This window comes from Pogona vitticeps, chromosome 1 (assembly GCF_051106095.1).
Source record: "Pogona vitticeps strain Pit_001003342236 chromosome 1, PviZW2.1, whole genome shotgun sequence".
NCBI classification, from domain to species: Eukaryota; Metazoa; Chordata; class Lepidosauria; order Squamata; family Agamidae; genus Pogona; species Pogona vitticeps.
This window is the reverse complement of record NC_135783.1, coordinates 116981696-116994978: the sequence shown is the minus strand read 5'-3', so window position 1 is coordinate 116994978 and position 13283 is coordinate 116981696. Positions and strand designations below refer to the sequence as shown.

Sequence of the window (13283 nt, the reverse complement as noted above, 5' to 3'; positions counted from 1 at the left end):
CTTTGGTCAGTTTATAATTTAATTATGCAGACTATAATTGCCCGCCCCCCCGCCCCCAGAAAGCTGAGTACTCAGTTTGCTGATCTGAGTAGGATGGAACCTTGAGCAGGCTACCTGGGGATGGAATCTGGGATGTGAGCAGAGTTTTGGCTGCAGTATTGCAGTTTAGCCACTGCTCCATGAGGCTCCTGGTAGTACAATGTATTAGAAGTAATCTGATCATAAAAGCTACAAATGACACACCAGGGAGAGCAAACTAAGCATCAACATTCATTATTATGTTAGCAGTTTTGTGATGGGTGTGATAAGCACCTCCTGGGAAGTCTGTTGAGGATGACTGTATTTTTAAATTATTACTCTTTTAATGATTTTAAGTAGCTCACCAGCAGCTGTGCCAAAGCATCCTTGTGTCTCATGCTGTATTTTATATGGACCTCAGGTCATGACTCCAGCTGCTGCCGCCACTCTCTTGAACTATCTCTGTGTCATTTTATTTCACTTGAAGAAACACCCTTTAGAAAATTTAATACTATAACAGCTCTCTGATTTGGGTTGTTCTTTAATGATTTTCCAAAATAGTGCAAGAATAAACAAGTATATAATAAATAGGAACAACAAGTTGGTGGAAACAACTGGATCTATGAAAGATTCTACTCTAATGCTACTGCCTCTGAACCAGAAGTTTAAATGAAGAAAATACTTGAAAGTGCCTAGGATATGGGAAAAGTATCAAGCCCGTATCTTGAAAGTTTTTTTTAAAAAAATTACTAAATAGGGTTTGAGTCACACAAGTTTAGACTAAAAGTCTCATTCTCATTATTTTGTTAACAAAGTTCATTCAGTTCTTGTAGTTGTGATAGGATTCTGACCACCGAAGGGGTGTGTCTCTCTGTCACAGCTTGTGCGTACTGCAACCGTGCAACACCATTGCTTCTGTTTTGCCTCCTGCACTCATTCATGCCTTCTTGCTCTGTTGCTGTCTGTTGTTGTTCATGTTTGTCAATTTCTGTTGAACTTTTATGGTTTTTTGTTTTATTGAAAGTCGATTTACATCTTTGTTCAACGGGTTTCACATGCTAGCCATCTGTTTCTGGGCTTCAAAATGTGATTATGTTATAAAGCCTATACAGTTTGGTTTCAGGAATCCCATAGGACCAGGTTCTTGCATAGGAGCCTGCCTGTTTGGGACGGACCTGGTTCTCAGTATTACCGCCATCAGAGGCACATACGGTGGGAAAGCAAAAAAAGGCTAGCTCTGCAAGTCCTTTCTGTTCTCTCTTGCCACCAGCAGACAACTGATGCAACTGGTTAGGGGCTAGCTAGGTATTTCATGTTATTTTCATTGCATCTTATCGTATTTGTTTTATTTTATACTTAATGATCGCTTTTCTGTTAAGCTACATTTTGTTACTGCTATTAATCTGCTTTTGGTGGAGGAATAAGAAGCCAAAGCTTCCAAGTGAATTGCAGCTGTGCTGGAGGAACACAAGGTGGGAGAGCTCATACTCACCGCACGTCATAATACTAATCTGTGGTTTAGCGTCGCATGAAAACCAGATCTTCAAATGCACTTGGAAAATGTTGCAAGGTTGAGAGTACTGCAACAGTGCAACATAATACTGTTGCATTTTAGTTGGCAACGGTGGTATGCTGCTTTAACACAGTGGTCTCCAACCTTGGGCCTCCAGATATTCTTGGACTACAAACTCCCAGAAGCCTTTACCACCACATCTGCTGGCCAGGATTTCTGGGAGTTGAAGTCCAAGAACATCTGGAGGCCCAAGGTTGGGGACCACTGCTTTAACACATCACATCAAAGAAGCCTGATGCGGAAGGGTTTATTTCTCTTTTCATGCTAAGGGGAAATCATGTTTCATCTGACTGAGAGTACCACGCTGTGGTGGCCATGTGCCATCTTAGTGAAGCCTGTAGTGCATTGCAGTGGTGCTAGGGCTGTTCTAGGAATTAATGTACAATTTGTAGTACAAGATTCTTCCGTAGAAGACAGTGGAATGGGTGAATAATGCTTTTATGACCATGTGAGAGTAGTATTTCCTACTCTTTGTAGGAAATCAATATATTCCTTGAAACCAACACAGTATTAACATGCAATAGTTACTTTTTTATCATCTGAGGATGATAAAAAGTTATTGTTTTCCTTATGAGAAACCAATTTCAATTTGCAGCAACAAAATGTAGGTTCAAATCATTAGGAGGGGGAAAATATAACATATAAAATCAATGAAGTATTTCTGGCGAAGAACTTACACTCTAGTGTGCCTAGTTTTAAAGAGGCTATTGCTTTTCTACTGTTTAATAATGGTATGTATAGCATAACAAGAAAACTAAAGGAAAAACATAAATTTTTGGTCCCAAGACACTAAAAATCTTAATGAGTTGTCTGAGATGCTGAAGGGAGGGAAAGATGCTTTTCTAAGTGAACAGATACAATTAAAAATATATTGATTTCCAAATGAGAGTGTAAAATATATTTCACTGTACAGTGAGTGGGGTATACTCCCAAGTAAGTGTGTGTACCAAACACATAACTGCCAGAGCTAATTTCCTAAAAAATTAAAACAGTACAGTCTAATCAGATAACAGAGGTATTGATACATGCGTTGGAGCTCACAGATGTTCAGAATAACATTGCACCCTTGCCTCAAAAAACAATTTTCCTTTTGTCTCTCTTTCAGCAGACCTGTTGGTGCTCTCTGAATTTCAGAAATTAGGACTATTTTTCTATCTGTCCACTTTCACTAGAGCTCTACAAATTATTCCAATCAAAATTATTTGTTTGCCTTTGAAATATATTTTCTGGTAGATTTGCTCTGAGGTGTTGGTGCCCGAAACAAATATGAATGTGAAATTTGTTCAGTACTCTTTCTCCTCCATCGGCCCAAACTAGCAAAATGTAGTTTCATACATCGTTAACTACCTTCAATTACCACAGTTCTCTTGGATTGGCATAGGACCCTACTTTCCATCTCATGAAAGCTGCTGACAAATGCAAGACAATAGTACAGCAGGCAGAAGAAACATGTCTTCACTGCCACCTCCACTTTTTTTCTTTTGGTTTTTCACACCTATGTAAATACAGTTGTGTTCCTGTTGTCAGTACTATCTATTTTACACCCAAAATTTGACTCAATGTTGATTTCTAGAAAGTATCAATGGTTATTCACGGTAGACTACTGGTGTCTTGGGCTTAGATGGGGATAGGGCAGAGGAACCCAGGTTCTAATCTGTGCTCTAGCATGAAGCTTATTGACTGATCTTGTGCCAGTCTTCATGGTGAAGAGCCTCATGGTGCAGTGGTTAAATTGCAGTACTGCAGTGAAGACTCTGCTCACGACCTAAGTTCAATCCCGGGCTCAGGTAGGCGGCTCAATGTTGACTCAACTTTTCATCCTTCTGAGGTCAGTAAACTGAGTACCCAGCTCAAGGAGTGGGGAGGAAAAGTGTAATCAAGTTCTAAAACACCCAGCGAGAGCTTTAAACACTATGGGGCAGTATATAAGCAACACACTTTGCTGTAGTAACAAAACCTAGGGCCACAAACTGTTGGAGGAGTATCCATGTACATTGCCTTCAGCTTTGAAAGTGGTAGTTGGAATAAAACTAGCAGAGGTGAAAAACAGTAACCAATAATCACAGCTATGGCAAATAATGTTATGGAATGAAACAGAAGTGGGTGAAGCTCAGACTTCACAGTACACTATCACCAGTCAATCACACAGTTGGCATGGTTGTAATCACTGACTGTGCAGCATCTGCTAGTCTCTAAATAACGGCTGCCGCAACCTGCTGAAGCTACCAAAAATGTTGATGTCTTGGAAATACATTCTGTGAAAGTAATGCCATTTGTCAACTGCTGACAGGTAAAGATTGATTCTTCGCTCACCTTTAAAAGAAAAGAGAATACGCTGGTTTCTCTTTCTTGTAAAATCTCAAACATTTTCCAGCAAGAAAGAAATGTCAAATGAGAAATTGAACTTCAGGTATGGTTATTTATTGACTCTACTGCATGAGCAGTAAGGACATTTTAAACTTTTCTTTGCCTTGGGTTTCTCTGGTTGGTACTCACCAAGCCCGATTCTGTCGCCCCATGCTGAAGTTAACTTTACGTGCGTGTTAATCAGATATTTCAGCTTACTGTGGAAGCATGGCTCCAATAATTCTTGAAGGACTCTCGTTCAGTTCAGCACAAAGGCAACCAAGGCATGCCTCCAAGCTGGAGAGCTTTCATGCCAGATCTCTGTCTGTAAACCAGAACAAAGGCTCAAAGGCCTGTGTCTTCAGCTCAATGTTCCAATTTGCTAAATTCAAACATCTGGAGGGGAAACAACTGAGCATTAGCATTATCTGGACCCAATTTATATCCAGTTGTCAATTGGCAGGCATGAAAACACAGGGATAATTATAGAGTTTAGGCCTGGCAGTGGACCCTAATGCCGTGTAGTCCACCCGCTAGTCCTAATCAGATCTCAGGCTGCATTTTTCTAATCTGTTTTTGAAGGGCTCCATTGATTTGGAGATTTAGTTATCCTTCCCCTTTGCAACTCATTCTGTTGCAAATTCTCTTCTGAGATGAATGTTCAGATATTCAGTCAGAAGGACTGAGATGGCAACATTTCTGCTTTTTCACAAGTCGAAGCAGAGATGGGAAACGTGTCTTGCTCCAGATATAGCCAGGTCACAAGCCCCATCAGCTCTGCCACAGGCTGGGATGATGAGAACTGAAGACCCAACAAGCGCTTCTGAAGAACCACAGGTTTCTCTCATGGATTTAAAGGCTGTTAAATTCCAACAGGAGAGAAATCATGCCCTCTAGAAATCTGTGTCCATTCGCAGCCTGAATAACGCAAATTCAGTCGATTCTCACTGAAGGTGGACCTGCATGTGCCCATTTCTATTCATTAGTGTATATATATTGCAAAACATCTAAGTTCAGTGCAACAGTCAAGTTATTTACAGTATCTGGAAGCCAAGAGAATTGATTGGCTTGCCCTTGTGGAAGTTATGAGGCCAGCTCTCTCACTTTTCTCAAGATTACAATGTAGCAAGGAAGAGGAAACTCTGTTCCGTGGGGCTATTTTGCATAAAATTGTAAATGAGATTCAGATTGCAAGTTTGGGACAGAATGATCAATCAATAGCATGATAGTATGTTAAAATCTGCTTTGACCAAGTCAACTCATATTTTATTCATACCAAATTAGTAGTTGTACTTGATTTAACATCTCCTTGGGACAAATCCTACAATTTCTGTGCTCACAGTCCTTCCCTCCCTCCCTCCCTCCCTCCCTTCCTTCCTTCCTTCCTTCCTTCCTTCCTTCCTTCCTTCCTTCCTTCCTTCCAGTAAGATGTTCATGGTGAATAAATTGACCAACCCCAGTGCATTGGAAATGTTTTGTGGCAATATTAGAATTCAGTAGAAAATTATTAAAAGCCCACTTCTCACAGATGTGTGACGTATGTATGGCATGGAAAGAACAAAGAATGAGCTGGCTTTGTTAGCAAAGTTAAGGAAACAATGAAGACATCAAGAGAGGAGGAATGTGCATATGAACTGAAGGCATAGGGCTTCTAACAGTCAATTCCTTATTTTTCATTTTCTACCTCCCTTTCCTCATTGGATCTTTCCCCATCCCTCAGCACATTACTGTCATGTGCTTTGGGGCTCCAGAACTAAATTCATTAAAATAATCACAACAGCATCCATTCTTATGCCCCAGAACTAAACAGACTACTTGTGATGCTCTATACATTTGCCAGCTCATACAAAAGAAAAGTTGGTGGCATGGAATGTGAAGGAAAATTCACATTTAGATTTATCCAAACTTAAGAATTTAAAGAATGTGTTATAAGGAAGTGGTGATCTCACATGCTGATAATATAATGCTGTCCCAGGAGATGCACTAGTTGCCAAGTAAAAGGTGTTGGTGAATTGCAGAGCTTGAAGTAACTTGGTAATGATAATGAGTTCCTTGCTATTAATTCCTTTCCCCAAAAACAAAGATGTGATCAGGCAGACATTCAACTGCTGTTTGGTGTGCTGCAGGGATGGGTTGATTCATTCTTTTTCCAGCAAACACATGATTTAATTGCTGGAACAAACCAAACTGTCACTAAAGTGTGTGTGTGTGCGTGCGTGTGTGCGTCTGCGTGCGCATGCATGGCTGGGATTGCTCTGTTTTGGTTCATTTCAAGCATGGGTGACTGTTAGAAGCAAACCAAAGTGAGCCTTGCATCTGTCAATTTGCCTGCCACTGTCAATTTGCCATAGTATCACGAAGTGGCATAAGAAGAGAGCCACTTCAGGATATTGGCAGATTAAACACTTCCTCTCTGTCTCCTTGAAGGCATGTGGGAAGTGTTTAATTTGCAAATATTTAGAAGTGGTTCTCTTCTTAAGCCATTTCACTGTATGCCAGATTGAAGAAGTTGGGCCAAATAGGGTTGCTTGAGGGGTGCATGTCATTTGAATGTGAGGATTGCCCAAATGGCATGCCACACTTTGACCTGACCTGTTACAGCCCTATTTAGCTCAATCCAGCCTGCTCCAATTGATGTGTGTAGGTAAGCCCTGCATTAATTATAGCCAGAACCCTGTTGCTAATTAACACTTGTATAAATTTGCATGTGGGTACTCACCCAGGAATACACCCAGCAGCAATTTACCACCAGAATTTAATAGGTAATAGGATTCTGGCCTATGACTATAATTGAACTGCTGCATAACTCAATGCTGTAGCCATCTGGCTGGGAGTTCAATTCCCCACTTTGCCTCCTTGACTGGAGCTGGGCTTGATGATCCATACGCTTCCTCTAGCTCTGCAGTTCTAAGATGATGGTGATGATCATCATCATTATTAACAAGGGATAATTTCAATTCTTCTATGGTATCTTAATTACTTTTATTATGAAGGGAGTAAACTCAAGATGTACAGCATCTTACGTGGTTCAATTATTGACTCTTCATGTGCATCATCCTGCTCTGTGCTGTGCTTTGGGTAAGAAGACAAATATGGAGCCTGCTATTTTTAGCGGCTTGTATAGCTTTAGCTAATTATTCTTCTCACTGTAACTTTCTGAGTTCTGGCCACTCCCTTTAATCATACACCATTGAAGGACGTTTTCTGGTGTCTGAGATATTGTTAAAGGCCATCTGTCTCTGGATCTGTTCACACAATCATGAAAAAAGGAACATGTTCTCCCCTCTAGAAAAAAAAAGGAGGGGGACTGACCTTGGAGTTATTTTCCTCAGATATGACAGCCAGTATCCACAGGAACGTGCCGTGGGATTATGTGTTTCCCTATGGATTCTGAATTCTCTCTCTAAGATCTAGAATCCAAAAGGCTTTGCACGTCGATCTTCTTAATATAAACTGACTGCAGACTGAATATAAGGCTTCTAAAATGTCAACAAACCAGATGCTAAAGAACAGCTAAGGATGGTTGTCTCAGCAATCAGTATGTTCTCATGAACTTAGCCATAGAAGCCATTCATGTGTATGCTGCAGAATAAAAAAAAGGGGGGGGGTGCTGGTAATGAGTCATGCCCCTATGTGACCCCTAAAATGTCAAAATCTGGTAAGCTTTTGAGCCCACCAGAACCTTTCCTCAGATAGGGCATTGCAGAGCTTTTGTGTGTGCACGTGTGTGTGTATGTGAGCATGTATGTGTGCATCCATGCGTGCATGCAAAAGTCCAAAAAATCATTCTGACCAGATGTTTTGGTGTCAGGATCTGAGTTAATGTCCGAAGATGAAGGCTGTAAACTTTTTGACTCAGCTTGAAGTATCAGATTTCGACTTGAGGGTGTAATCAGAGAGTTATTAGATCTTGGGGACTTCTCCAAGGCACCTAAGCAAAAAATGATAGTCCTGATGACCTCCAGGATTAGAAATGGGACTTTTGGCGGGCTAGGAAGAGCTGCAAGTCTGCCTGACTGCCTTCTGGAGGCTGTATCACTTAATTATTTCTTTTAATGCTTTAAGCTAGAGGTGGACCACGTAGAGTCTCTAAATGTAGCTTCCCAGTACACTGAGCCACCCACCACACTAGACAGACAGACAGACAGACAGACAAGCAGACAGGCAGGCAGGCAGGCAGGCAGGCAGACAGACAGACAGACAGACAGGGTTGTTTTGTTTTAAATAGTTTAAAAAATATCTCCCTGGGCTCTCAAAGGGGGCTGAAGCAAATTTCCCATCCTTTTTGGCCACTAGGGGGTGATTTCACTTTTAAAAAAACCTATTTTCTAAGACAAAAACTTTAGAGGTAGGGGAGTCCCAAGAGTGAGCTCCCCAAGGATGGTGATGCACAGCCCCTGCACTGTCGGAAGTTGCCCACCCCTCCTCTAAGTGCTGAGAGATTCCTTGCTGTAAACTAAATGTGAGTAACTTGGTTGCACCGAGGACAAAAAGCCAATTCTGTTTCATGCGACTCACTGACCACAAGTGAATTGAGGTGACATGCCAACCCCCCTCGACTGAAAACAAGAACGAAATCTTTGAGATGTCTGGTAGCAACTTTCTACAGAATATCAGCAACATGTTTGAGAGCTTGGGAGAACCCGGGAGCTGCAAAAAAATGGTTTTGTGGCTGCATACAATCCCCAGACTATGTGCTGCTCGCTGTGCTGTAAACTGGTTTTGGGTTCATAGTCCTTTTGACATTGGTGAACACAACAATTGTATTGGTATATTGCAAGCAGAAACCAGTGGGTAAGAGCAACAAAATACGTGGCTATTTTTAAAAGTATTTTTTGAATGCATGGAGGTTGTTGGGATAATGAAGCTGTGGTAAATATGTAGTAAGCAAGTGGCAGAGAAAAATGAGAATTGACACATTCAGGTTTTAATTAACACAGGTGTTTATATCAGCATTTTCTTTCCAGATCCAAAGCCTGTGGATGAAATGGGGAGATTTTCCAAACCTTTTTGAAATATATATTTATACTTATATTTGAGGCAAAAATGAAATAGTTTATCAAAGCTAGTGGAAGTTGTACCAAAAATGGCCATTATTTTTGTGGTAATGCTCCTTCACAATTCTCTGTCTACAGATGTGTCTCCCTTCAAAGTTAAAGTGATTATTTGTTTTTCCTAGGGAGAAAAGGGAGACAGAGGAGAGCAAGGACCAGAAGGCAAACCTGGAAAAGAGGTGAGTTGGTGTGTTACCTTTCCTCTGTATTTTATATTGTAGCTTCTCTTCATGTCATTGAACCTATATTGCTGCAATTTATAAAGGTAACTGTGGAAAGCAGCAACTTTTAAAGTCAACTGCTGAAAAAAGCATTTCAATGAATTGCTAGAAAAGGAACAACTATTTTATCTTGGCCACTAATCCCTCATAGGAGACCAAATTCTGTTTAGCTTATGTGACATTCTTACTTATTAACACTGAAGTGATATCCTTCCTTCCTTCCTTCCTTCCTTCCTTCCTTCCTTCCTTCCTTTCATGCATGCCTGGATTTCCTTCCTTCCTTCCTTATAATTATGTTACTCATTATAATTTAGAACAAGGAGATACATCCAATAGTGTCCCTTCTACCAAATCAGACAATTGATCCTTTTAGCAACTAGAATCTCATCCATTATTGTCTACTACACAATAGATAGCAGCAGTTCCTACTTTCCTACTGCCTCTCTGCAAGCCCTTTTAAGCACATGAGTGGAACCTGGAGCACACAAGTGAACAGTCAGATGTGCGTGTGTAGGGATTTTCTTGCATTTTAAATTTATTTAAATTTGGTTAATCTCAGTGGGCTTCATCTAGTTCTGTTCCTCACTACTGCTTCCAGTACCTAAGACTGAAAATCCTCATATCAAGGGACCTCCAGATGGCCAAACTGCTTGGCAACTGTTTCTCAGTCTTGAATGGTCAACCAAGGACAAGGGACTTGGTTTTCCAGATAATCTGGCCTCGTTCATTTTGCCAATTCAGTCCTTGCAGCAATAAAGCATACAGATACGGATAACTACACGAGGTACACAGGCCATTTACAACTGGGTGAAGTTAATGGATTTATTTAGTTTGTGAATGTATTCCATATGTTCTCTAAAGTAATTTCCTACAGAATTCTGCTAATAGTCCACAGCAATTCAGTTACCTTAAACCTCCATTCAGAAATGAGAATATTGTGATTTGTAGTTATCCTGTTTCATGCCTTCTAGATAAGCCTTTCTTTCCATTTGCTTCTCCTTTTCTTGCTCTGCCTCTTTTTGATAGAACCAAGAAGACTTCAGCTTTGACTCTTCTATGCTGGCAGACTTAATAAAGGCTATATGAAATCTAAATCAGAAGTATTGATAACATCTACCATTTCTTCCAAAGTGGATACTTAAATGCTTGTATAACTCTGGATCATGTTTCTTCCAGATGGTGAATCAATTTTCCCCCCCAGAAAGTTGTTAGGCAAATATGAATATTTTGAATACTTGCTGATTTAATGGTTCTTTGCCCAGCACAGCACAGATGTTATATGCATTTTAGTGACAAATCTGTCTTTTCTGTTACTGCACCTGAAGCAGAAATATTAGGAAAACTTTAAGGTGGGGTGGGCAGATTTAGAATAATACATTCTCATTCTCTTATGGAAAGAAACACATATTAATTATGTTTGTCACACTCAGATAAGTTGATACTATAATAAAGATGTACTGATTTATTGTGTTCCTTTATGTTCGTTTTGCCCTTTTGTTCTAAATGTTTTGTTATTAGGTCCCACCATCACCTCTGACTTATGGTGACCCTACAAGTTGGTGACCTCTGAAGGGTCATATTATCAAGTCCTAAAGGCCATGGCTCCCTCTTTTTGAGCCACTAAAATGTTCGTCATGGCAAAAAGAGGGTCTTTTGCCCTTCTAGAATGTTGCTCTGCAAAGGACTTTTAATTCAGTTTGTGGGTCTGATGTAATGATTCAGACTTGGTGCTATTCAGATGCAAATTTGGAAATGTGAATTTTCATTCTGCTCATTGCTTTGCAGTGGAAAAGTAACATGGCTATAATATTTTTGCTTTGATTTTTTCACATAAAATTTGGAGACATGGTAGTCCCTTAGAGGGGACTGAATTTACCAAGTTGCAGACAAATATGTTCAGTTTCATTTGTGCTGGACACCTTGAAATATTTTTCAAATAGCCATGTGTGCATACATGTGTGTGTTTCACAAAAATCTGTGAAATAAGGACACATAATAGCTCCTTCAAATTAAATTAACCCCAGCAAATTGTAGACCAAGATTTTTGGGTTAGCCAAGTTTAACATTGACTTCAATGTGTTAAAGGTTTTTCTACATCACTGTAGTGTAGGTAGATATGGCTGAAATTCTGTTGCTTAGTCTAAGAACTTGCTATGCTAAGTAGGTCCATTGAATCCATAGGTCCACCTTCAGAGTCACATTTGTCAAAGATGTAAGAGATATCCTTTCCAGTAACTCCTCTCAGATTGTGAAATTCTGTGCCTTGTGAGGCTGGTTTTGGCCACTGTTCTGACGTTATTTTGATGGCACATGAAAGTCTTCTTATTTAGGTGGACATTCAGCGATGAACTGATTGATAAGGATAGGGTCTTCAAAGTCACTGTGCTTTCGTATATATATAATCTGTAGTTATTGAGTGCCTTTCAAAATATTTTTACTGTATTCTCTTCTTAAAAGTGAAAAAAGCTAATTTAATAATTATACTAATCATGTAGGTTTTTAACGCTAACTTTTCAAAATCTTACTGTAATCTGTCTTGGGTCCCAGTTTTTGGGAGAAAGGCAGGCTAAAAATCAAAACAAATCAAATTAATAAATGTGTACTGTTTTGTGTGTACAATGCTTATTTAGAATACAGATATACAGTAAAGAAAATGTAAAAACACAGAACACATTAATCTACACAAACAGATAAGAAGCACACTAATCATTTCAAACTGAAATTAAATTGATATCTAACCTAAAAAAAAAAACTAGAGCCAGAATGAGAGAGGAGATAATAGGCTAAAGTTCCTCTTAGTTTTATTAGTGCCAAGACTACTGCAGAAATAATACTGAGGCCAATACGGAAACTCAGTTAAACCAATAACAAATATCAAGTGTAAGGGGCAATGGAACTAGGTTGGGAATGGATTAGAAAAATAGGGTGGAATGTTATTGCTAGTGAAGGGTATCAGCACACGCCATACTAGTTTGAACGCACCAGATCTCATCTGAATTTGGGAGCTAGGCAGGGTCAAACCTGATTAATACTTGGATGGGATACTATAAGTTTATAGAAGTAATCTCCTTGTATGAGGCCCAGGAAAGAATCTTGTCTGAATCCCTGAACAGCTACTGCTAATCACAATTGCCAGTGCAGAACTATTGGTCTGGTGTCACCAACATCCTCCAAGAAAGCTCCTTCAGGCAGTTTCCTCTTGCTAACAGAAAATTAGCAGGACTGCAAAAGAATATTCTTCACTGTTGCTCCTTTGAAGCACTAGGACTGGAGAGTGTTGCTGAGATTTTTGCCTTGCATTGGAAGCTGGAGTTGCCAATGAAGCCCAGCTCCCCTCACCCTCCCCTCACCCTGGCCTTCATTTAGTTCTGTTCCAAATAGGTTCAGAATTCAGCCAGATCAGTTACACAGCCTTACTATACTATAAAATAATGCCACAATAAATAACAATAACAGTAACAACAATAACAATGTGGCTAAAATCCTTTTGGTACAACTGTGACTGCAGAAGGCTGATGATGTCATATGTATGGCACAATTTTTGGAAATTAAATACTTCCTATTTCTGTGCTGTTGCTCCCCCAGTCTTTGTGTGATTCCTTTTGTTTTGTGAAAGCTATGGGAGCCATGGGATAATGGAAATTACTGAAAGTTGCCCCTATTGATGACATCAGCAGCCTTCCATGGGCTTAGCTGCACCAACAGGATTTCTGTCAGTTATTTTTAAAACCATGTCATTGTGTGTGGATTACAGTATAACGTTCACTATGCACAAATTGTCTTTCAAAATTATCCACCCTATTTCTGAGCAGAGAAACTAGGGAAAGGGGGAGGGAGAAATTCTCCCAATGGTGTCTCAGAGGTGTGGCTCCCCACTATCTGTGATTTAATGGTTGTTCTGGGTTTTTCGGGCTCTTTGGCCGTGTTCTGAAGGTTGTTCTTCCTAACATTGTGCCAGTCTCTGTGGCCGGCATCTTCAGAGGACAGCACTCTGTGCTCTGTAGTTTGTTTTCATACTACCACTACAAGTGGATATAGTAGCAATTGGACTGGGCAGTTGAGCCGTTATTT

General features: G+C 40.0%; 1 protein-coding gene across 3 annotated transcripts in view; it reads left to right on the top strand.

The window, feature by feature from the left end:
* Nucleotides 1-13283, top strand: part of COL19A1 (collagen type XIX alpha 1 chain) — a 217577-nt gene that overhangs the window by 97617 nt on the left and 106677 nt on the right. For all 3 annotated transcript variants that reach the window (XM_073000073.2, XM_078386107.1, XM_073000079.2), the window contains one exon: nucleotides 9117-9170. In XM_073000073.2, the coding sequence (XP_072856174.2) occupies nucleotides 9117-9170 (54 nt within the window). The remainder of the gene's footprint in view (nucleotides 1-9116; nucleotides 9171-13283) is intronic.